Genomic DNA, 26,517 nt, shown 5'->3' with positions numbered 1-26,517 from the left:
TTCTCTGATTTAATAGGGCCTAAGAAGCTACTTTTATCTCTTTTTGGCTCCATGTATTTGGTTTAATGTTAATGATCATGGCTGATATTCCTTTCATGGAGGAAGGGAACCTAATTATGTTAGCAGTAATTGGTTCATTTGCTCCTATGGGGTGGAAAAAATAAGATTTTCTTAAAGTAACAAGGCCTGAATAAATGTGTGGCAGTCTCAAATTCTATTCTACCTCTAAGGTGTAATCCTTACCTACTAAAGATAGTGGGGTCATTCTTAGAGATTTCTAGCAGACTGGTACATTAAAAAGTGAGAATGTTTGGGGTATGACAACATAAAAAAAAGTTTAATTTGAGAAAAGGATTAAGTTAAATAGTAAACTTAGTGTGAGATTTTAATCAGAGGTACAACAGAGTGTAGCGCAGTCTCCATGACAAGGAATCATGTGACCAGCCCCTGCCCCAAAGATGGGTTATCCCATGTGGATTTTGTTTCATTCTGACAAAGGAACAGGCCCACACAGATCTTAAGTGTTCAGTATATAGAGAGTGCTCATTTAACCATGCTTGACTACCTTATGGAAAAGAAAAACATTACAATGAACGTGGTTTCCACATATCCTAGTTCTGTAAAAGGGTCGGATGTCTCCTAAAGTTTGGGTTTTGGTGAAAATTTCTGTACATGCTGATGTTAACTACTGCAACAATTTTAGGATCACAAAAGGTAAAAAAACCTATATGACTTTGACTGTCCCAGTGACTGAAATGCACTTTAATCTTAAAATAATCAAGACTGAAGCTTATAACTGAACCCTCATCTTATATTAATAGCACCTTCTAAGAGAGGCACTATTTTAAATAGGCACAGAAACAAAAAATGGTACTTTTAAAAGTACTGTTGGAATTCACAAATATTTCCCATGCCACATAAATGACCACTTATTATAAAAATATCAATACCCTCAAATGCCAATCAGTTAAACATAAATCACCAAAACATTTCTTCAGTTTAGAACATTGCTCAATTCCAAGATAAACCATGCTTTATATTTAAAAAATAAATTAGAAATGAATGTGAACCCAAAGCTAAAGAGAAAAGCATGTATAGTATATATATATATATTTAATACTATATATACATAATTACTATATACTTAAGATATTCTTAGAAGTATTTCTACAAAACAAGTTCTCTTTTCTTCATAAATCGAAATCTGAATACCAACAATTGTCCTTTTTGTTTTAAAAGAACAGACATCATTTATGCAGCTAGAGATTCATAAACTAAATTAAATAAGTTAATACAATAGCCTAAACTGTCCCTGTATTTTTCACCGTGGATCTATTTTGGCAACATGGAGGTATATCTTTAAAACTGTTACAGGTCCTACGTGTGAAAGAGAAGAAGACATTAAAGGATTTCTTAAATGAAAGTGCTCATTCTAACCTGACAGTGACAGAATCAATTGATACCATTTTCTTCAAGACAAAAAAGCACATATTCAAGGAATAGCTCAAAAAATGATCCAGTTTTCACATTATTTCAAAACTTTATCAGTAGAATGACTCTGTACACTACTTTCACTAGGAGTACATAAACATAGGAAAATCGTCCTCAAATGATGCATTTATGAGCCTGTATTCTTCAACATAAAGTGCTAGCAGATGAGTAAGAAGAGCTGGGAATGTCTTGAGCTTTATGTCTTGAGACCTCCGCACTATGGCTGGTCCCGGATGAGTTCAGCATTCTGATTTTTTCTTAGGTTCAGGATGATCATCCAAGGTGCCTGGATGCTCATTTGGACCATCTGGTGTCTCACCTGTGACAGCTAAAAGGATGACTTTCAGCCACTTATGCTTCAGTTCCTCGCTGTCTGCAGCAAAGCTGTGCACAGACTTAGATTGGGTCAGTTTGAAACTGTGTGGCAGGTCTGCACTCCGTGGCATGTCATCTACCACATAGCCCAGAAGTGGAATGGTGGCCTGGGCTCTGACGTCCTAAAGAAAAAACACCAGACATTAAAAGCAGGAGATGTATTTGCTTGCTGTGTCCCTTGTTGCTACTAAACCTTTCTTCCTACCACTGTCCCAAACAGACTCTAACAGTGAGTTCTCCATGGGCACAGCAGATAATCCCGTTGCTTAGTACAGAGCCTGTACGTGAGGCCACTGATAATGTTAGCTGAATGAATGAGAGCTGACACTCAAATCAACTAGGACTCAGAGACACTAAACCCTCCTCTCTGTGAAAGAGCCCGTTCAACTCTTCATTCAGCGAAAAGGGGAAGAAAACAATCACCATCATAATGTATTAAACCAGCAAACATTGATGATAATCTCATTACTAAAGGCAGTTTTATTTGGTGATTCGTTCATTCCCTCATCAACTTATTTATGCATATGGAAAGCTTACAGGAAAAGCAATAAAGAAGAATAAGCTATATAGCCTGTAATTTTTAGTCTATTTTCAAAATAAAGTAATTTTTACCAGCCCTTAATATATAGAAGAAAATACAACAGGTATATTTAAATTTTTTATATTTTCAGGGTAAATGCATAACTGGTTTAAGTGTTGTACATTTGATTCTTCAAGCACAACACAATCATAGGACCTGGTGCTGCTCTTGTTAGAAGCTAAACCTGCATATCATTGTTCCCATAGATTTATCTCAGATCCGTATACATGGGATTCTTAAAAAAGCTGTTACTGAATGATAATACAAGATTGATTTTAAGTTACCCATCCTCTCAAAATTCTTTTTCAGATATCTATCCATTAAGCAACAAATAAAATAAAAAACAAAATTGGCTGAGCGTGGTGGCTGATGCCTGAATTTCCAGCACTTTGGGAGGCCAAGGTGGGTGAATCACCTGAGTTCAGGAGTTTGAGAGCAGCCTGATCAACATGGCAAAACCCCGTCTCTACTAAAAATACAAAAATTAGCCAGATGTGGTGGCGAGCGCCTGTAATTTCATCTACTCAGAAGGCTGAGGCAGGAGAATCACTTGAACCCGGGAGGCAGAGGGTGTAGTAAGCCAAGATCACGCCACTGCACTCCAGCCTGGGCAACATGAGCGAGACTCCATCACACACACACACACACACACACACACACACACACACACACACACACAAACACAACAGAAACAACAACAACAAAATCAAAGAGTCTTTTCTTAATGTTTCCTGTCATTAAAAAGGCTTGTTTCCCCTGTCTTGCTTCCCCTCCTCTTCATACTTATTCCTAATTCAATTCATCTTTTCCCAAACCCATTGAAGGAGAGAAGAAAGGGACAGAAAATCCAGACTGAATAAAACATGGGCTATAAAATGAATCCATCAGCTTAAACAACAAACTTGAACTTTACTCATTATTTTTCAAATTTAATAAAACAGTGAAACTCTTGTTCTACAGATTTTGAGTCCTCTGTCCACTCGCTTCACCCTGCCCCCAAGGGCATCTGTCCCTTCAGACAGATGTGGTTAGATACCTGGGGGGCACCATACATGTACAGCACAAGGGGGTCTTGCTTGGGGATCACACACCAAGCTTTCTGCCAAGGTTTTGACTTCTCCATATACTGAAGAAAGCTACACACCACACTGTTTCCAGATACTTCTGCTGATTCGATCTGGAAAAATACAATGGAAAGAGAGAGAATGAACATACAATGAACCAGATGAAGAAGTCATTCAACTAAAGGGAAATATTCACAAAGTTCGTGTTTATATAAAATGTCTCCCTGGACTATCCAAAAAAGATTCATGTGCAATTATTGTTAAAACGTTTTAACATGGAAACTATTTAAGCCAATTTTAGCTCTTTGTATAAATAGACCTTGAATTTAAAGAGTTAAATATTTATTGACTGCTTATTATGTAACACTTTTCTTAGCTCAATACACGTATTATTTCATTTAATCCTCACATCAACACTGAGAAAGTATTTTCATTTTCTCTGAGGCTCAGAGTTTAAATAGCTTTCCCAAGATCACACATTGGCATGCTAGGATTTGAACCCAGGGAGTCCGGATCCAGAGCCTGAACCCTGATCCTCTGCCTCAGCCTCTCAAGTAGCTGGGAGATAATTTTTACATTTTTTTGTAGAGACAGGCTCTTACTATATTGTCCACACTGGTCTTGAAGTCCTGCCCTCAAGCAATCCTCCTGCCTTGACCTCCTAAAGTGCCAGGATTACAGGCATGAGTCACCGTGCCCAGACCAGAGCCTGAACTTGTAACAACAATGCTATACCTACTTTAACTAAGAAAGAATATAATAGCAAAAAGGCAAACAGCAACCAGCAATCTTTGTTTGAGTACACCAAATTAAAAACTTTTTCAGTGCAATCAATTTTTGTAGAGTGGTATGGTTAGGCCTTGTGTCCCCAGCCAAATCTCATCTTGAATTGTAATCCCCATAATCCCCATGTGTCAAGGGAGAGGTGGAAGGGGGTGCAGTATCCCCCATGCTGTTCTCATGATCGTGAGTTCTCATGAGATCTGATGGTTTTATAAGTGTCTGACAGTTCTTCCTTCATGTACTTGCTCACTCTCATTGGCCACCATGTAAGACGTGCCTCTTCTCCTTTTGCCATGATTGTTAAGTTTCCTGAGGCCTCCCCAGCCATGTGGAACTGTGAGTCAATTAAACCTCTTTTATTTATAAATTACCCAGTCTTGGTTATGTCTTTATAGCAGTGTGAGAACAGACTAATACATAGAGCCATTTAATTTTTCTGCTTTGCCTCGTAATATAGAAATTGTTGGTTAAAAGGCCAGGTGAGATGGCTCACACATGTAATCCCTGCACTTTGGGAGGCAAAGGTAGGTGGATCACTTGAGGTCAAGAGTTCAAGACTAGCCTAGGCAACATAGCGAAACCCCATCTCTACTTAAAAAAACGAACAAACAAAAAATTAGCCAGGTGTGGTGGCACATTTCTGTAATCGCAGCTACTCAGGAGGCTGAGGCATGAGAATTGCTTGGACTGGGGAGGCACAGGTTGAAGTGAGTCGAGATTGCACCACTGCACTCCAGCCTGGGCAACAGATCGAGTCTGTCAAAAAAAAAAAAAAAAGGCTAAAAAAGGGAACAAAACCATTTAACTAAATAATAGTTTTTGTTATATACCTTATGGAAACTAACTGGTTTGCTTCTATTTTCTATTTTCTCTCTCTGAAACCCTTCAGGTAGTGCTACTCAGTGTTATCCATGCTGGTCTCCAGGTCTGCAAATGGTTTTGTTACCAGTTTCAGGTAATCACACAAAGTAGGAGAAAGTATTATACATTTATAACAATTTGAATTTGTGATGATACCCAAGTGCGTTATTGTGTATTTTACAAAAACACTTATCTGTGATAGTCTGGGGGGAAAAAAACTGATGCTTCGTCACAGAAAGGGTTTTTTTTTTTTGTTTTGTTTTTTGTTTTTTGAGATGGAGTTTAGCTCTTGTCACTCAGGCTGAAGTGCTATAGCACAATCTTGGGTCACTGCAATCTCCGCCTCCTGGGTTCAAGCAATTCTCTTGCCTCAGCCTCCCCAGTAGCTGGGATTACAGGCAGGCACCACCACACCTGGCTAATTTTTGTGTTTTTAGTAGAATGGGGTTTCACCATGTTGGTCAGGCTGGTCTTGAACTCCTGACCCCAAGTGATCCACCTGCCTTGGCCTTGGTGCTTCAATTACAGGCATGAGCCACCACAACTGGTTACAGTTTTCTAAGCAGCACTGGTTAGCAAATGATAGCCTACAAGCCAAATCCATCTCACCACTTGTTTTCGTATGGCCCATGAGCCAGGGAACATTTTTACACACGATCATTTACAATCAATTTGATGATAGAGAACACTAACTTTGGATTCTAATTAAGTGAAAGGTTATCCTCCCCCAAAGAATTCCATTCTTACTAGTAGATCTGTATTATTAATTCAGATAAGCTACATTATAGTTCCCAGGCTTCTGAATCTTTTCTAGAAACTGAGTCACATTAACTTGGGAGACACTTCAATAAAATTTCAATGCAGTTATCAGAGTATGTCATTGGCTATTAAATGACTATAATAAACTAGGTATTTTACTATAATAAGTTTGAAGAGTCTGTTCGGTAACAGTACTTTAAAGTGGTTTGTAAAGCCAATATGATGAAACTGAGTAAAAGCTTTCCTTTACAGAAAATATACTACAATAATTTGGGTATTAGAAGAGATGCCAATTAATACTGAAATAATTAGCTATAGCTACTGCCACAAAAATCAACGTATTTAATTCTTAAATGCATGTTGGTTTAAATAGCAGTCCCTCTTTTCTATGGGACTCCCAAAAGTCAGCATATTAGAACAAAAGCATAAATCTTGCTCTTTATACAAATTGTTAAAAACTCAAAGAAATAACAAAACATATTATTTGTACTCCTCATAGCAAAGAGGATTCTGTTTCTTCTATAAAAATCTAGGCTGGGTATGGTGGCTCATGCTCATATTCCCACCCCTTTGGGAGAACGAGGTGGGCAGATCACCTGAGGTCAGGAGTTCGAGACCAACCTGGCCAACATGGGGAAACCCCATCTGTACCAAAAATACAAAAATTAGCTGGGCATGGTGGCATAGGCTGCCAATCCCAGCTACCTGGGAGGCTGAGGCAGGAGAATTGCTTGAACCAAGGAGGCAGAGGTTACAGTGAGCTGAGATCATGTCACTGCACTTCAGCCTGGGTGACAGAGCAAGACTTCATCGCAAAAAGAAAAAAGAAAAATCTAAAAAATATCCAATATTTGATATTTCTTACCTCTAAAATTCCTTTCCTTTTCTTTTCTTCACTGTCTGTAAATCCACTTATGATTTGATAACAGTCTTTACAAACTTTGTTCAATTTACCACCATCATATTCAAGTTGAGCTTTGTAGTCGGAGCATTTCCAACAAACCACCTTAAATTTAAAAGAAAAACGAACAGTAATCATATTTAAAGGATACAATTTAAGCAATAATCAATTATAGGTAATAATGAATGAGAAAGTGTTAAGCATAGAAGGCAGATTTTTGTTAGAAAAGGAACATCCCTATAAACACTAGACGTAGGGTGTTTCAACCGTGTTTGGGAGGAGCTCTGCTCACTCATCCTTCTTCTCTTGGCCTCTAAAGGTAGAAGGCCCTCAAAGGCTTAGTGCAGACCTTGACTCTTCATACTTCTGAATGTTCATCAATATCCTCTCCAAACTGCTCATGACCTTCCCTGGTCTCAATCCATCCAACCCGCTCCTCCCAACCTGGTCTCCTCAGTCCTTTCTATTGCAGGAAATGGGGCAGTCATACAATTGGTCCTGTGCCTGACACACACAGTCATCCCCAAAACCTCTTTCAAACTCACCCAAAGATTTTCTATTTTACAAAGTCCCACTGATTTTACTTTCTAAATATTTCTTCAGTCTATTTTTCCACAACTTCCTTATAACCACCCAAGTCCATTTCCAGGCCTCCACTCTTACACATCCTCCAAGCTATAATATCTTCCAAACAGTGGAGTGATGCCCCTCTTAAAAATGCTAATCTGGGCTGGGCGCAATGGCTTATGCCTGTAATCCCAGCACTTTGGGAGGTGGGTGGATCACAAGGTCAGGAGATTGAGACCATCCTGGCCAACATGGTGAAAACCCATCTCTACTAAAAGTACAAAACCTAGCCAGGTGTGGTGGTATGTGCCTGTAGTCCCATCTACTCAGGAGGCTGAGGCAGGAGAATTACTTGAACCCAGGAGGCAAAGGCTGCAGTGAGCCGAGGTCACGCCATAGCGCTCCAGCCTGGGCAACAGAGCAAGACTCTGTCTAAAAAAAAAAAAAAAAAAAAAAAAAAATGCTAATCTGGTCAAGTGTGGTGACTCCTGTAATCCCAGCACTTTGGGAGGCCAAGAAGGACAGACCGCCTGAGTCCAGGAGTTCCAGACCAGCCCAGGTGGAGCTCGTGCTACTGCCATCCTGGGTGACAGAGTAAGGCCCAGTCTCAAAAAAAAAAAAAAAAAAAAAAAGATACTCTGATTTATTCCTCCTCTATTTAAAATCTTCAGTCTTTCCTTTGCTCTTGGCTAAAGAATCAATTCTTAATCATGGCCGACAAAGTCCTGTGTAATTTGCCTTCTTTCCGGTCTTTCTGGGCTGTGTCCTCAGTGACACTGGCTTCTTACAGTTCCCAGGGGCCATGCTCTCTGCCTCTCTCCTCTCTGTTTCACCGCGTTAACTTTCGGTTTCCCTTCAGATGTTGGCTCAAATTCCAGTTCCTCAATGAGGACTCCTCCAAATCCCAGAACACAGCATGTCTCCTGTCAGTGTTCCCTGCATTTTCTTTCATAGCAATGATTACAGCTTTTAATTTTATTCTTGTGTGATTATTTGATTGTTTATCTCCCTTACAGAGCTGTAAGCTCCAAAAGAGACTATCTTTGAATATTTTGCTCAACAGACACATAATAAACATTCACAGACTGCCAATAAATGAATGAATACGATGCAAATGTATTTCTTAGTGATCATTTTTTTTTTATTATAGGATTTGTTTAAAATCTTCCGGTTTAATATCTTCTTCCTTTCCACTGTTTGCTCATAATTACAATGAAATTACTCTGGGATTTAGAATTGGACATACTTGTATTTGCAGACTCATACCATCCATTTTATTTATTTTCAAATCATAGCACAGTATTTTGATAATGTATATGCAAACACATTTTTTGTTTACTGAAAGCAAGTATGCCAATACCGGAAATCATTTCAAGCATATTTAATGATAGATTTTTCAGTCTTATCCTGATAAAAAAGCTGTTTGCTGTCAATTTAATTTTGATCACAAAACTACCTTCTTGAGTCAAAAATAAGTCTGAGGAAAACAGAAAGAATAAGCTAAAAAAACTATCAATAAGAATTGTTGCATTTAAGCACACAAATAATATATTAGCTCATGACACTGTAAAAAAAAAAAAAAAAAAAGCTACGGCTGGCCATAGTGGCTCATGCCTGTAATCTCAGCACTTTGGGAGGCTGAGGTGGGTGGATTGCCTGAGCTCAGGAGTTTGAGACCAGCCGAGGCAACATAGTGAAACCCCGTCTCTACTAAAATACAAAAAAAAAAAAAAAAAAAAAAAATTAGCCAGGCATGGCAGCATGCACCCATAGTCCCAGCTACTCAGGAGGCTGAGGCAGGAGAATTGCGAGAACTTGGGAGGTAGAGGTTGCAGTGAGCCAAGATAGCGCCACTGCACTCCAGCCTGGGTAACAGAGCCAGAGTCTGTCTCAAAAAACAAAAAAACAACAACAAAAAAGCTACTTGCCGGGTATGGCGGCTCATGCCTGTTATCTCAGCATTTTAGGAGGCCGATGCAGGCCGAGACAAGAGATTGAGACCATCCTGGCCAACATGGTGAAACCCCGTCTCTACTAAAAATACAAAAATTAGCTGGGTGTGATGGTATGCACCTGTAGTCCCATCTACTCAGAAGGCTGAGGCAGGAGAATCACTTGAACCCAGGAGGTGAAGGCTGTAGTGAGCTGAGATCTTGCCACTGCACTCCAGCCTAGCAACAGAGCAAGACTCCGTCTCAAAAAAAAAAAAAAAAAAAAAAAAAAAAAAAAATATATATATATATATATACACACACACACACACACACACACACACACATATATACATACACATACTCTGATTTATTCCTCCTCTATTTAAAATCCTCAGATCACCTCAGGTCCAGAGTTTGAGACCAGCCTGGCCAACACAGGGAAACCCCATCTCTACTAAAAATACAACAATTAGCTGGGCATGGTGGTGCGGGTCTGTAATCCCAGCTACCTGGGAGTCTGAGGCAGGAGAATCACTTAATACTGTTCTCTGTGTCTCCCATTCCTTTTAGGAGAAAGGCTATGATCTTTAACTTGGTTTAAAAAGTCCTCCAAAAATTGCCTCTCTCCAGCTTCATTACATAGTTTGTTCCTCACTTTTCTGTATGAAATTCAGCTCAGTAGCTGACCAAACCATGATCCAATTATGTTAATATGTAGCATCATTACATTTAAATATTGGCAATATTGTTATTAACTTATAATCAGAAACATATTTTTGGATAAGAAACTTGAAACTTCATAAACAACAGGGGAATTTATAAAGTATCAAAGACAAACAAAAACCAGAAAAATTTTAAGTTTTTATAGACGTTCATATAACATTTTTGTTTTTTATTTTTTTGAGATGAGGTCTTGCTCTGTCACCCAGGCTGGAGTGCAGGGGTGTGAGATCTTGGCTTACTGCAGCCTTGACCTCCTGAGCTCAAACGATTCTCCCACCTGAGCCTCCTGAGTAGCTGGGGACTACAGGCATGTGCCACCATCCAGGCTAATTTTTGTATTTTTTTATAGAGACAGAGTTTCACCATGTTGCCCAGCTGGTCTCAAATTCCTGGCCTCAAGCAATCCTCCTGCCTCAGTCTCCTTCCAAAGGGCTGGGATTACAGGAGTGAGCTACCATGCTCAGCTGAAGTTTATGTAACTTTAGATGTAGAAAGACTATGTAAACAGTCATAATGAAACATATAACCATTGTTAAATATGTTTTTGACTCCTGCTGCTGTCGGTATGACAGATAATTCTGAGAAGAATTTTGCTATAATACAACTGGATCCTGGACAAAATACAGCAAATAATTATAATGTTTTACTTCTTCACACTGAAGTAAGAGATCTCTCCAAGGCCCCCAAACCCAGTGAACAAACAAAACAACAGACATACAGTAAGCTGAAATTGTAATGGTGGATGAATAGAGCAAATAAGCTTGGGCTGGGCAGTGCTAGGATTAGGAGACAGTCCATGGGGCCTGGAGGCCATGGGAGAACTGACCCCGAGACTCTGTCATTATGCCAAAACTTATGAAAGGAAGATAATGGTGGTCAGGCACGGTGGCTCATGCCTATAATCGCAGCACTTTGGGAGGCAGAGGCAAGCAGATCACAAGGTCAAGAGATCGAGACCATCCTGGCAAACATGGTGAAACCCCATCTCTACTAAAAATACAAAAATTAGCCGGGTGTTGTGGCATGTGCCTGTAGTCCCAGCTACTCAGGAGGCTGAGGCAGCATAATTGCTTGAACCTGGGAGGCAGAGGAGCAGTGAGCCGAGATTGTGCTACTGCGCTCCAGCCTGGCACCTGGTGACGGAGTGAGACTCTGTCTCAAAAAAAAAAAAAAAAAAGGAAAGGAAGATAATGAAGCATCAACCAAATACAAGCTCACAATGAGAAGACATCAATTACAGCAGAAAGCAAACCTCCAGGAACTAGAATTTAGTAGAAACAACAGATTTGGAACCCTTGAAATATCTTCAGCTAGGCCAGGCATGGTGGCTCACGCCTGTGATCCCAGCACTTTGGGAGGTCGAGGCGGGCAGATCACCTGAGGTTGGGAATTCAAAACCAGGCTGACCAACATGGAGGAAGCTCATCTCTACTAAAAATACAAAATTAGCTGGGTGTGGTGGTGCATGCCTGTAATCCCAGCTACTTGGGAGGCTGAGGCAGGAGACTCACTTGAACCCGGGAGGCAGAGGTTGCAGTGAGCCAACATTGCACCATTGCACTCCAGGCTGGGCAACAAGAGCAAAAATACCGTCTTAAAAAAATAAAAATAAAATGCCTTTAGCTACTGGCATTATTAGATACAAATGTGAAAATTACATAAGAAATGTCTGAAAACAAAGTGGCAAACAACAAAAACTATCACAAATGATCAGGCAGATTTTGGAAGGAAAAAACTTTTGCAAATAATTAAAATAAAAAATGAACAAAATGAACAAAACAAAAAAATGAACAGCAGATTCACTACAACTGAAGAGAAAATGAACAAAACAGGAGATAGAGATGAATAAAATGCCAGAGAGAGAGACACAGACAGAAAAAACACAAGAAATGGAAGACGGAATGAGGTGATCTTATGTACACCTCATCTGAATCCCACAGGGAGAGAATAAGAAAAAAGAGAAATACGTAACAGAAAGAACATATTATAACTTTCCTAAGAGCCCATTTCTGAATTATAATGTAGAAAATAGAACATTTCACACATGAGAACTGAGAAACTGTAAGAACAGTATAGAGCTGGGTTCAGTGGCTCATGCCTATAATCCCAGCACTTTGGGAGGCTGAGGTGGGTAGATCACAAGGTCAGGAGTTAGAGACCAGCCTGGCCAACATGGTGAAACCCCATCTCTACTAAAAGTACAAAAATTAGCTGGGTATGGTGGCATGCGCCTGTAATCCCAGCTCCTCAGGATGCTGAGACAGGAGAATTGCTTAAACCCATGGGGCAGGGCTGGGCGCGGTGGCTCAAGCCTGTAATCCCAGCACTTTGGGAGGCCGAGGCAGGTGGATCACGAGGTCGAGAGATCGAGACCATCCTGGTCAACATGGTGAAAGCCCGTCTCTACTAAAAATACAAAAAACTAGCTGGGCGTGGTGGCGCGTGCCTGTAATCCCAGCTACTTAGGAGGCTGAGGCAGGAGAATTGCCTGAGCCCGGGAGGCGGAGGTTGCGGTGAGCCGAGATCGCGCCATTGCACTCCAGCCTGGGCAACAAGAGCGAAACTCCGTCTCAAAAAAAAAAAAAAAAAAAAAAACAAACCAAACCCATGGGGCAGAGGTTGCAGTGAGCAGAGATCATGCCATTGCACTCCAGCCTGCGCGACAGAGCAAGACTCTATCTCAAAAAAAAAAAAAAAAAAAAAGAAACAGTATACAACACACTTCCAACAATCCCTGGCACTTGTATATCATAAATGGTAACTGCTGTTATTTTTCCTTTTGCTCCCCTCCCCTTCATTTCACCTTGCTTCATTTTTCTATGTCAATTAATAGCACACTACCATTTATCCAGTCACCCAAATCTTAACATTAAAGTCATTCCTGACTACTTACTTCCTGACTTCCTCAACTCTTTTCCATTGAACCAATTCCCTTTAAAACGTGATCAAATCTAAGCATCTTACCATGGCATCTCTGGCTCTCAATGACATGATTCCTACCTACACCATGCCAGCCCGTTTTCTGCCAGTCTCTGTCTTGCAGTGCTGACTCTAATACCAAGCAGTTTGTGTTCACCAATACCTAACATGTGTTATCTTCAGTGTGAAGCACTGTTCCTTAGATTCTCAGGAAGCACCATCCTTTAGGCTGCCAGGCCACCGAGGGAAACATTTGGGATCATAGCAACAGGTCTGGCTGCCCGCCCTTATCTCAAAGTCCAGCAGAATGCACTCCCTGTCATGCCCCACTTTCCTGTCTCTCAGGTCCCAGGAAAAGGCCCAGCTCTCTGGCTATTTTCTCAGCCTCACCGCCAAATATACTCCTCTGTACATATTTTTTTTTTTTTTTTTTTTTTTGAGATGGAGTCTTGCACTGTGACCTGAGCTGGAGTGCAACGACGCGATCTCGGCTCACTGCCACCTTTGCATCCCGGGTTTAAGCAATTCTCCTGCTTCAGCCTCCCGAGGAGCTGGGATTACAGGTGCCTGCCACAATGCCCAGCTAATTTTTTAAAAGTAGAGACAGGGTTCCAGTATGTTGGCCAGGCTGCGATCCACCCTACTTGGCCTCCCAAAGTGCTGGGATTACAGGTGTGAGCCACCACGCCTGGCCTCTGTACATAATTTAACCTAGTTCATCTCCTGCTCTCCCCTCCATGCCCTTCCATTGGGCCCTTTGGAACTTTCAATCTAGAGTCGACCTCTTCCATATCCTCAGGCTCTTTTCCCTAGTAGAGGTGGGTTTTTTTTTATTTTTTTCCCCACTCCATTTCGCCTTCTGTCACCCTCTGAGACCTCAGGGCTGAGAGCTCAGGCTTGTATTCCCTGACTCTTTTCTTGCTTCAAACACCCCTGGCACCTCTGAGGCCCATTACTGTCTGGCTCTACACATCTCCCCTACTGAGTTAGTACTGAGATCTCCTCATCATCTGCCCCATACCCATTCACTCAGGAATTTCTCCCTAATGGAACATAGTTCTCTGATCTACCCCAATGTTCATGGATTTCAACATTCACGGGACAAGCCCAACTCTACCACCTTATATCCCTGTGGCCAGTGCTGTGCCGTCTACCTTACTATCCAATCTCACCGTCACCCTCAGGACTGTGTCCTCACCAGAGGGTGAACCATATCTGGCAGGCCAGATTCATATATCTCATTTTTTTCATCAACATCTCTCATGTTTCTCATTCAGTGACCCCACGATGTCCACTACCACACATTTCTGAACTTATGGAAATCCTTCTGTCCACTGACCCCCCCACAATGAGAACATTAACCATCAGCCCTGCCTCTTAGCTTTCCCCATCTTTGTATCTGATTGAGACTCCTCTTATTCACTATTAACTCTCCGATGCAAATGCTTCCCTTCTCTTCCAGGGCTTTTCTCATTATACTTACTCTGGATAAACCCTGCTATCTGCCTTCTCTGGCCTGAGATTCTATATCTTGTTAGAAAAAAATCACTGCCACTAAGCTGCCTAGCGTCCCTTTAAATTTGTAACTGTAAACTTCTAACAGGTAACCAAGTCCACCTTTGTTCTTCTACCAGGCTCACTTTTCTCTGCCCAGAGAAAACTTTCACACTTAGTTCTCTTTCTCGAATCTCCCCATCTCCTCCTCCTTCCTTCAACTGATGATTCAACTTTGTTCTTTCCAACGTCACTTTCAACTGATGATTCTGCTTTGTTCTTCAGTGAACATACAGATATTGGACCTAAACTCCCTCATTTCTCACCATCAAAAACAGCAAAAATGCCAACTCGCCTACATTTGTACCCATCTTTTTCTTTTTCCCTTCTGATATAATGGAGGAAGTTTTCCTCTCCTCATCAAAGCCAGAACTTTCACGTGTATTGTGGGTTCCACCTACTCTTGTTTCTCATAGAAACAAGTCATTGTTTGGCTATTATTTATTTCTCTAACACTCCTCGTCTTTTTCATCATGCTCCAGCCTCATGACCTTTGGCAGTCTCATGAACAGACCAAGTTCCTTCCTACCTCAGGGTCTCTGCATATAGACTTTCACTGTCGGAAGTTTTTCCCCATTTCTATTGATTATTAGCTCTTTTTTGTTATTTTTTAAGAAAGAGTTTCACTCTTATTGCCCAGGCTGGAGTGCAATGCTGCAATCTCGGCTCACTGTACCCTCCACCTCCCAGGTTCAAGCAATCCTCCTGCCTTAGCCTCCCAAGTAGCTGGGATTACAAGCACATGCCACCATGTCCGGCTAATTTTGTATTTTTATTAGAGACGGGATTTTACCATGTTGGTCAGGCTGGTCTTGAACTCCTGACCTCAGGTGATCCGCCCACCTCGGCCTCCTAAAGTGCTGGGATTACAGGTGTGAGCCACTGCGCCTGCCCCCTTTCTCAATCTTTTAAGCATCAACTTAAATACCAACCCCTGAGACAGGTCTTTTTTTTTTTTCAAACTAAAATTGGTTCCAGATCTTCCTCTATTACTAATACTGTCCATTTTTAACTTTTCAATTGCTTTTTTATTCTATCTATAGTAATCTGAAATTCTTATTTGTCTGACTTCTCCATTACAACGTAAGCTCTGTAAAGCCAGGGAACATTTTGTCTAACAGTTTTTCTCCAGGGCTCAGCACAGTGCTCTGCACATAGTTGGCATCAAAATATATGTATTGATTCAGTGATACATTGAAAGTTATTTTGTGTGTGTGTGTGTGTGTGTCCCAAGCTGATGACTTTACATCACTTATATAGTTACTAGCAACCTTAATGATCAAGAAATCTCACTTACATATCCACATGCTCGACAATGATGCCTCCTTCGCGTCAGTGCATTGAAAGATTCTTTACATTTCATACACATTGTCACTTCATTATCTCGGATCCATCTTGGGGCTCTTTTCCCTAGCTCAGCAGTCTAAAAAGGAAAGAAAGATTCAATTTTAATAGGAAAAAAACTACAATTCCCTTTTATTATTTTTTTTAAAATAACTTTAACTACATTGCTCAAACCATGTCCTGAAACTCAAGAATAAGGTTGGTGTGGTGGCTCACACTTGTAATCCCAGCACTTTAGGAGGCCAAGGCGGGCAGATCACCTGAGGTCAGCAGTTCAAGACCAGCCTGGCCAACATGGTGAAATCCTCTCTCTACTAAAAATATAAAAATTAGCCAGGCATGGTGGCATGCACCTATAATCCCAGCTACTTGGGAGGCTAAGAGGTGGAGGTTGTAGTGAGTCAAGACTGTGCCACTGCACTTCAGCTTGGGCGACAGAGCAAGCCTCCATCTTAAGAAAAACAAAAGAGTAAGAAAAATTCAAAGAAGTTCAAGTAGAATGAAAGGGCACTCACTATTGTGTTCATCTAAGAATGAGATTCTGTCTAAACAGCCATTTTTGACATTGTAAAGGGAAAAGGTTGAAGAACAAAATGATTAGACAGATCTTCTGCAACTGCAAAGATATAAAAGAGCTTGAAGTTAAGAATTTAATTCAACTCACAGAAACCTCTGAATGAATGTCATTATCCTTTGCAATTGCATTTCTGAAGGTTTCATGCCTTTGATGAAAAGCATCGATGGTTTCTTGAAGGGCCTAAAGTATAAGTAAAATTCAAAGCACACATTAAAGTGTCTCATATAAACCAATGAATATACTTTATCAAACAAATATCTATGAGAGGAATCACTTTGAAAATTAAGTGAACCTATTTTAATGATGACTATATATTAAAATAGACACAACAATATATGCACATTGGTGTACACAGAGATGTTAATAAAAACAAAAGTGAAGATAAGCTGGGTGTGGTGGCTCACACCTGTAATCCCAGCACTTTGGGAGACTGAGGCAGGCAGATTGCTTGAGCACAGGAGTTCAAAACCAACATGGGCAACATGACAAAACGTCGTCTCTATGAAATACACAAAAAAATTAACTAGACATGGTGGTACATGTCTATAGTCCCAGATACTCAGGAGGCTGAGATGTGAGGACTATTTGAGCCCAGGCAGAGGCTGCAGTGAGACATGATCACGCCACTGCACTCCAGACTGGGTGAGAATGAGATCCTGTCTCAAAAAAAGAAAAGAAAAATGAGGCTTACCTTGATCCATTCTTCTTTGTCTTGTGCAGAACTAAAACAAAACAAAATTAAAGTGAATGCAAAGAACATTAATGATTATTTACACCTGGTAAATGAAACTATGCTTTCATGTTGTTGCAACTTTCTGGAAAATTCAGAGATGTTATGGAAGGAATTACAAAAAAAATTAATGTCTGGCAATTGAACAAATGAAATTCTTCTTAAATAGGGATTCAGACTATCTGCTGACTAGTACACATAAAATGTGATGGGGTTAGTTAGGTTAAGCTTCTGTTAATATACTGTTAATATACTGTTCTGACATAAAGTTTAATAACCATCATCTGGTTAGATATATCAGGTGACTGTATATATAGCATTATACTGAATATACAACAGCTAATCTTCGTTTTCTAAAACACATGAAGGCTACTAGAGACTACTAGTCACGGCCCATCTTAGAACAGATAATAATTATCTTTGAAAATCTAAAGTATCTCTGTAAAGCCTTAGGGAGCTATTTAACATTGCCTTTATAAAGAATTTAATTTTATTTTCCAGTTCTCAGGAGGCTTTAGGCAATATCAAACCTAACCCATTTTAGACAAAAAAAAGCATATAAAAAATTTAAATGCCTGTAGGAAGGAAGTTTCACAGATTAATAGACCCCAGTGTTCAGAAAAAAACATTTCCTTGACTGTAGTCAGGTTCCCCTTTTCCTATAAGCCAAACTTCATTTCCTCTTTCTTGCAGGTAGCTTACACTGCTGGCTGCTGTCACATACCGCATTTGAAAAATCCTTTTTAGTGGACTCTATACGGGACTCTATAGTGGACTCTAAATCTCCAAATTGAAGAATTCTGAAGAGGATCAGAGTGTGCTCTGTCTGTTTGCATGTGCCTGGCAGAGGGGCTTAATTTCAGTTCCAGCCCGAAGGTCACCTGCTTGATTCCCACAGGTATGAAATATGCATGAGACTGGCTGGAGGACTGTTTCTGTGTCACAATCTATCTTTCCAGCAAATTGATTACTGAACACCATGATGCGCCAGGAATGCTGCTGGAATCTGTGTCTGCCAAGCGGAAGCTTCTGCTTATTGTTCAGCTGGGGCTTCAATCTTGCTTCTCAAAATTAAAAATTAAAAAATTTAAAAAACTCTCCCTACTGCTCTGCTTTGCCCCACAGCTCTATGGCCCTGGAAGCACAGTTACTTCCCAGCTGCTTTTAGCCTTTCAAATGCAGAGACCCCAACAATTCCTTATTGCTTTTTGTTTTAAGTAGATTTCTTCCGTCTTTAGTTTACTTATTACTATACTTCTATTTCCACTTAGCAATAGAAAACCATAATAGTATTCTGTATCTAAAATAGAATACTTTTTCTTTTTAAAAGTAGAAGAAGAAACACAAATGTACAAGTTCAGTCTTGAGGCTGACTCATACCTTAGCAAGAAAAGTGAAATCTTTTTTCCCCAGTTAGCTTCAGAATAAAATATTCCTTAAATATCTCCAAATATATGCTCAATTTTTGATTCCACGTACTTTCTCTGACACTCTGACTTTCTTGGAACTTCAGTGTTTGTCCCATTCTTAAAAGAGCATGATGGGCCGAGCATGGTGGCTTACGCCTGTAATCCCAGCACTTTGGCCTTACGCCGAAGTGGGCGGATCACCGGAGTTCGGGAGTTTGACACCAGCCTGGCCAACATGGTGAAACCCTGTCTCTACTAAAAATAAAAAATTAGCCGGGTATGGCGGCACGTGCCTGTGACCCCAGCTACTCTGGAAGGCTGAGGCAGGAAGATTGCTTGAATCCAGGAGGCAGAGGTTGCAATGAGCCAACATCGTGCCATTGCACTCAAGCCTGGGCTACAAGAGTAAAACTTCGTCTCAAAAAAAAAAAAAAAAAAAAAAGAGAAAGCATGATAGATCATACTGAAAGTAACCACTTAATTTGGATCTTCAAAATCACCATACAAACATAAATATAACTCAGAGCAATGAGCTTAGGTAAATAAGAAATTTAAGACAGAACAACCATGTTTCTAACACAAATTGGAAGGCATCCAGTACTGTGTGTTGGAATGTTATAAAGTGATGACTGCCTGCCTGTATTTAAGAAAATTCCTCACCAATTAGCCCCATCTTGATGAGAAAATAGCCCAACCGGCTAAAGAAGGACTGAAAGTATACATTTAGGCAAACTAAGAAACCTCAGAAATATCTTCCCTGTGGTTAGACACATCTCTTGGATTTGCAGATTTGAAGTGTGCTGAAAATTCAGAGTCAGCAATGCCTTCATTCTTCTGCAATAACTGTGATGATCAGAATTACTACTGATAGGTTGGGTGCAGTGGCTCACACCTGTAATCACAGCAGTTTGAGAGGCCAAGGCGGGTGGATTGCCTGAGGTCAGGAGTTTGAGATTAGCCTGGCCAAAATGTCGAAACCCCGTCTCTTCTAAAAAATAAAAAAGTTAGCTGGGCTTGGTGACAGGCGCCTATAATCCCAGCTACTCAGGAGGCTGAGGCATGAGAATTGATTGAATCTGTGGCGTGGAGGTTGCAGTGAGCCCAGATCACATCACTGCACTCCAGCCTGGGCAACAGAGCGACACTCTGACTCAAAAAAAAAAAAAAAAAAACAAAAAGAAAACAAAAAACAAACTATTGATGAGTGTTCTCTGTTGCCAGGACCAGTATCTCAGTAAATCAACCACTGAGTGAAGACTCAGTCAACAGCCTTCAGCATAGCATCATATATTCTTCTCTTGGATTTGAGGGGCTGGGACCCAATGCCACCATGAGGAGGTAGGAAAACTATGACATTCAAAGGCAAGTCTGAAATGCTACCTGCTCCCTAAGGAAAAGGAAGTTCAGTATATATTCTCTGTGGGAAATCAAAGAACTGGCTGTTTCTTCAAACTTTCCCAGCCTGCCACCTTCTCTAACTATAAATTCACCAATTCTTGGATTCCCTGGGCACAGATTCCTGTTAAAATGATTTGTTCTCTTTTTAAAATCTGAAATTTAAGCTTTGGCAGTTACTAAATACAAATATTTAGAATTAATTCATCTGAGCAGCCAGAAACATAAGCTAATGGTGGAAAGGATCTGAAGAACATTCTGAGTCTCCATAGATTCTGGGATATTAACACCACTACAGCTAGGACTGGTTCTTCTCCCTCTGCTCTGTGACCTTCTAAAGCATCCAAATTTTTACCAGGCTAGACATTTGAATAAATAGATGACCGTATTTTTCTGAGACAGATCTTGCTCTGCTGCTCAGGCTGGAGTGCAGTGGCAGGATGTCAGCTCACTGCAACCTCCAACTCCCGGGTTCAAACGATTCTCCTGCCTCAGCCTCCCAAGTAGCCAGGATTACAAGCATCCACCACCATGCCTGGCTAATTTTTGTAGTTTTAGCAAAGATGGGGTTTTACCACGTTGGCTAGGCTGGTCTTGAACTCCTGACCTCAAGTGATCCTCCCACCTCAGCCTCCCAAAGTGCTGGGATTATAGGCAGGAACCACTGCACCCAGCCTGGATGACTATTTCTTTTTCTTTTTTTTTTTTTTCCCTTTTGAGACGGAGTTTCGCCCTTGTTACCCAGGCTGGAGTGCAATGGCGCGATCTCGGCTCACCGCAACCTCCGCCTCCTGGGCTCAGGCAATTCTCCTGCCTCAGCCTCCTGAGTAGTTGGGATTACAGGCACGTGCCACCATGCCCAGCTAATTTTTTGCACTTTTAGTAGAGACGGGGTTTCACCATGTTGACCAGGATGGTCTCGATCTCTTGACCTCGTGATCCACCCGCCTCGGCCTCCCAAAGTGCTGGGATTACAGGCTTGAGCCACCGTGCCCGGCACCTCGATGACTATTTCTAAAACAGGTATTTCAAAACCTGACAGCACTCTATATTCCAGAGGTTCATGCATGAGGTAGCTATGATCAACTGCTACGGTTCTCATGAGGTTTTTTATCCTTTAAAAAATGTTTATGGGCCCGACATGGCAGCTCATGCCTGTAATCCCAGCACTTTGGAAGGCTGAGGCAGACAGATCACCTGAGGTCAGGAGTTCCAGACCGGCCTGACCAACGTGGTGAAACTCTGTCTACTAAAAATACAAAAATTATCTGGGGGTGGTGGTGGGTCGTGCCTGTAATCCCAGCTACTCAGGAGGCTGAAGTAGGAGAATTGCTTGAACCAAGGAGGCGGAGGCTGCAGTGAGCCAAGATGCTGACATTGCATTCTAGTCTGGGCAACAAGAACGAAACTCCGTCTCAAAAAAAAAAAAAAAAAAAAAAAAAAAAAAAAGGAAAACGAAAAAGAAAATGGTTATAGTTAGAGGAATGTTAGCCAGAACTCCAGCCCTTTCTCTGCCAATAAATAAAAATACAAGAGCCAGGGAATGCTGGGAAGATGGCCGCCTAAGAACAGCTCAGGACTTCAGCTCCCAGTGAAAGTGCAGAGGGTGAGTGAACGCCGCATTTACAGACGAACTCTTATTGCCCACAGACCAGGAGATACCCAGGCAGAGGGGTCGCCAGTGTCGCAGTCCCAGTCGGTGTGGCTGTTTTGGCCCCTGTGGGGCTGATTCCGCCTGCGCGGCTGCTGTGACCACTCCCTGTTGCTGCGGTTCTCCGTACAAAAGCCACTGGTCTGGGAGCCCTCTTAGCTGACGAGCAGAGCCTTGAGACGGCAGAATAGCCCATTCATCTGAAATAGCGAGCCAGGCCAGGAGATTCCTAGGCAAAAAATCCGCCAGGAGCCGGCGCCGCAGTTCGAGCCGACTCCGTGAGTCGCAGTACGGGAGATCCCGGCGCCTTTTCAACAAGCGACCGGAACTCGGGGTCGTTCAACTTAAAAGAAAAGACTCTGAGTCAGGGAGCCAGGTGATCAGGCTCGGTTGGTCCCAGCCTTCCACCCCCAACAACAACGAAAACAAAAACAGTAATTGGAAACCCTCTGGGTTGAGCCCTTCAAACCAAGCACAGCTGAACCTGGACGGCCCGGCTCGGTGGGGGAGGGGCTTCCGCCATTACTGAGACTCTCCAACGCTTCGGAGGCAGGCCCCCGTTGCCGAGGCAACCCGCCGTTGCCGAGGCAACCTCCCACAACAGAGAGAGTCCGCCATAACAGAGGCGGGGCCACCGTTGCCGAGACAGTTCTAACTACGCCCATATAAAAAGGACTACAGGGAAGAGCTCAGGGCAGCTGGGCGGAGCCCACAGCAGCTCAGCAAAGCCCCTGCGGGCAGGCAGTGGCTAGGCGTGCTGCTAGCTGGGCGGGTCAGACCTGAAAGAAAAATCAAAAAAGGCAGTAGTGCAACGGAAACTCATAAAGCTCCAACTCCCTGGGACAGAGACAGACAACAGGTGGATAAACCCACAAAAATGGGAAGAAACCAGCGTAAAAAGGATGAAAACTCCCGAAACCAGAACACCTCTCCTCCTAAAAGGGATCACAACTCCTCACCAGCAAGGGAACCAGACTGGATGGAGAAGGAGAGTGATGAAATGACAGAATCAGACTTCAGAAGGTGGGTAGTAAGAAACTACAGCGAGCTAAAAGAACATGTTCTAACCGCACGCAAAGAAAATAGGAACCTTGAAAAAAGATTGGACGAACTGCTGACGAGAATGGACAGCATAGAGAGGAGTATAAGTGAATTGATGGAGCTGAAAAACGCAACGCGAGAACTTCGTGAAGCATGCACAAGCTTCAACAGCCGAATTGACCAAGCAGAAGAAAGGATATCAGAGGTCGAAGATCAACTCAATGAAATAAAAAGAGAAGGCAAGAACAGAGAAAAAAGCGCAAAAAGGAATGAACAAAATCTTCAAGAAATGTGGGACTATGTGAAAAGACCTAATCTACGTCTGATAGGTGTACCTGAATGTGATGAAGAGAATGAATCCAAGCTGGAAAATACTCTTCAGGATATTATCCGGGAAAACTTCCCCAACCTAGCAAGGCAGACCAATATTCAAATCCAGGAAATACAGAGAACACCACAAAGATATTCCGCAAGAAGAGCAACCCCAAGGCACATAATCGTCAGATTCACCAAGGTTGAAATGAAAGAGAAAATGCTAAGGGCAGCCAGAGAGAAAGGTCGGGTTACCCACAAAGGGAAGCCCATTAGACTCACAGCAGATCTCTCAGCAGAAACCCTACAAGCCAGAAGAGATTGGGGGCCAATATTCAACATCCTTAAAGAAAAGAACTTTCAACCCAGAATCTCCTATCCAGCCAAACTAAGCTTCTTAAGCGAAGGAAAAATAAAATCCTTTGTGAACAAGCAAGCGCTCAGAGATTTCATCACCACCAAACCTGCTCTACAAGAACTCCTGAAAGAGGCTCTACACTTATAAAGGAACAACCAGTACCAGGCACTCCAAAAACACACCAAATGGTAAAAGAGCATCAACACAATCAAGAATCTGCATCAACTAACCAACAAAACAGCCAGGTAGCATCAAAATGACAGTATCAAAATCACACATAACAATACTATCCCTAAATGTCAATGGACTAAATGCCCCAATCAAAAGACACAGACTGGCAAACTGGATAAAAAGCCAAAACCCATCAGTGTGCTGTATCCAGGAAACCCATCTTACATGCAAGGATACACAAAGGCTCAAAATAAAGGGATGGAGGAAGATCTACCAAGCAAATGGAGAGCAAAAAAAGGCAGGAGTTGCAATTCTCATCTCTGATAAAATAGACTTTAAAGCAACAAAGATCAAAAGAGACAAAGAAGGACATTACATAATGGTAAAAGGATCACTGCAACAAGAAGAGCTAACGATCCTAAATATATACGCACCCAATACAGGAGCACCCAGATACATAAGGCAAGTTCTTAATGACCTACAAAGAGACTTAGACTCCCACACAATAATAGTGGGAGACTTTAACACCCCATTGTCAATATTAGACAGATCATCCAGACAGAAAATCAACAAGGATATCCAGGACCTGAATACAGACCTGGAACAAGCAAACCTAATAGACATTTACAGAACTCTCCACCCCAAATCCACAGAATATACATTCTTCTCAGCACCACATCACACCTACTCTAAAATTGACCACATAATTGGCAGTAAATCACTCCTGAGCAAATGCAAAAGAACAGAAATCATAACAAACAGTCTCTCAGACCACAGTGCAATCGAGTTAGAACTCAGAATGCAGAAACTAACTCAGAATCACACAGCCTCATGGAAACTGAACAACTTGCTCTTGAATGTTGACTGGATAAACAATGAAATGAAGGCAGAAATAAAGATGTTCTTAGAAACCAATGAGAACGAAGACACAACGTACCAGAATCTCTGGGACACATTTAAAGCAGTCTCTAGAGGAAAATATATAGCAATGAGTGCCCACATGAGAAGAAAGGAGAGGTCGAAAATTGACACCCTATCATCAAAATTGAAAGAGCTAGAGGAGCAAGATCAAAACAACTCAAAACCTAGCAGAAGACAGGAAATATCTAAGATCAGAGCAGAACTGAAGGAAATAGAAACACAAAAAACTCTTCAAAAAATCAATAAATCCAGGAGCTGGTTTTTTTGAAAAGATCAACAAAATAGACAGACCACTAGCCAGATTAATAAAAAAGAAAAGAGAGAATAACCAAATTGATGCAATAAAAAACGATAAAGGGGATATCACCACAGATTCCACAGAAATCCAAACCATCATCAGAGATTATTACAAACAACTCTATGCACATAAATTAGTAAACCTGGAAGAAATGGATAAATTCCTGGACACCTGCACCCTCCCAAGCCTAAACCTGGAAGACGCCGAAACCCTGAATAGACCCATAACATGGTCTGAAGTCGAGGCAGCAATAAAGAGCCTACCACCCAAAAAAAGCCCAGGTCCAGATGGGTTCACAGCGGAATTCTACCAGACATACAAAGAGGAGCTGATACCATTCCTTCTGAAACTATTCCAGACAATCCAAAAAGAGGGAATCCTTCCCAAATCATTTTACGAGACAAACATCATCCTGATACCAAAACCCGGCAGAGACTCAACAAGAAAAGAAAATTTCAGGCCAATATCCATGATGAACATAGATGCAAAAATCTTCAATAAAATACTGGCAAACCGATTGCAACAGCATATCAAAAAGCTCATCCACCATGATCAAGTAGGATTCATCCCGGGGATGCAAGGCTGGTTCAACATACGCAAGTCCATAAACATAATTCACCGCCTAAACAGAACCAAAGACAAAAACCACATGATTATCTCAATTGATGCAGAGAAGGCTTTTGACAAAATTCAACAACCCTTTATGCTAAAAACCCTCAATAAACTAGGTATTGATGGAATGTATCTCAAAACAATAAAAGCTATTTACGACAAACCCACAGCCAATATCATACTGAATGGGCAAAAACTGGAAGCGTTCCCTTTGAAATCTGGCACTAGACAAGGATGCCCTCTCTCACCACTCCTATTCAATATAGTACTGGAAGTTTTAGCCAGAGCAATCAGGCAAGAAAAAGAAATAAAGGGTATCCAAATTGGAAAGGAGGAAATCAAATTGTCTCTATTTGCAGATGACATGATTGTATATCTGGAAGACGCCATCATCTCAGCCCAAAATCTCCTGAAACTGATAAACAACTTCAGCAAAGTCTCAGGATACAAAATCAACGTGCAAAAATCACAAGCATTCCTGTACACCAGTAATAGACTTCAAGAGAGCCAAATCAAGAACGAACTGCCATTCACAATTGCTACAAAGAGAATAAAGTACCTAGGAATACAACTAACAAGGAACGTAAAGGACCTCTTCAAGGAGAACTACAAGCCATTGCTCAACGAAATAAGAGAGGATACAAACAGATGGAGAAACATTCCATGTTCATGGTTAGGAAGAATCAACATTGTGAAAATGGCCATACTGCCCAAAGTAATTTACAGATTCAACGCTATTCCCATCAAGCTACCAATGACCTTCTTCACAGAACCGGAAAAAAACACCTTAAACTTCATATGGAACCAAAAGAGAGCCCACATAGCCAAGTCAACTCTAAGCAAAAAGAACAAAGCAGGAGGCATCACACTACCGTACTTCAAACTATACTACAAGGCTACAGTAATCAAAACAGCATGGTACTGGTACCAAAACAGACATATAGACCAATGGAACAGAACAGAGGCCTCACAGGAAATACAACATACCCACAACCATCTGATCTTCGACAAACCTGACAAAAACAAGCAATGGGGAAAGGACTCCCTGTTTAATAAATGGTGTTGGGAAAACTGGCTAGCCATGTGCAGAAAGCAGAAACAGGACCCCTTCCTGACACCTTACACCAAAATTAACTCCAGATGGATTAAAGACTTAAACATCAGACCTAACACCATAAAAACCTTAG

At 41.4% G+C, this 26,517-nt stretch overlaps 1 protein-coding gene across 6 annotated transcripts in view; it reads right to left on the bottom strand.

The window, feature by feature from the left end:
- Positions 1-645: 645 nt before the first annotated feature.
- FGD4 (FYVE, RhoGEF and PH domain containing 4) overlaps positions 646-26,517 on the bottom strand; it is a 252,879-nt gene continuing 227,007 nt past the window's right edge. For all 6 annotated transcript variants that reach the window (XM_039471828.2, XM_074403053.1, XM_074403051.1 and 3 more), the window contains exons 12-17: positions 17,124-17,154; positions 16,520-16,612; positions 15,809-15,934; positions 6,779-6,919; positions 3,483-3,623; positions 646-1,988 (exon numbers count right to left, since the gene is read on the bottom strand). In XM_039471828.2, coding sequence (XP_039327762.1) covers positions 1,731-1,988; positions 3,483-3,623; positions 6,779-6,919; positions 15,809-15,934; positions 16,520-16,612; positions 17,124-17,154 — 790 coding nt within the window. In that variant the 3' untranslated portion in view covers positions 646-1,730. The remainder of the gene's footprint in view (positions 1,989-3,482; positions 3,624-6,778; positions 6,920-15,808; positions 15,935-16,519; positions 16,613-17,123; positions 17,155-26,517) is intronic.

The sequence above is a fragment of the Saimiri boliviensis genome, chromosome 7 (assembly GCF_048565385.1).
Source record: "Saimiri boliviensis isolate mSaiBol1 chromosome 7, mSaiBol1.pri, whole genome shotgun sequence".
NCBI lineage: Eukaryota > Metazoa > Chordata > Mammalia > Primates > Cebidae > Saimiri > Saimiri boliviensis.
This window is presented reverse-complemented; position numbering and strand designations above follow the sequence as displayed.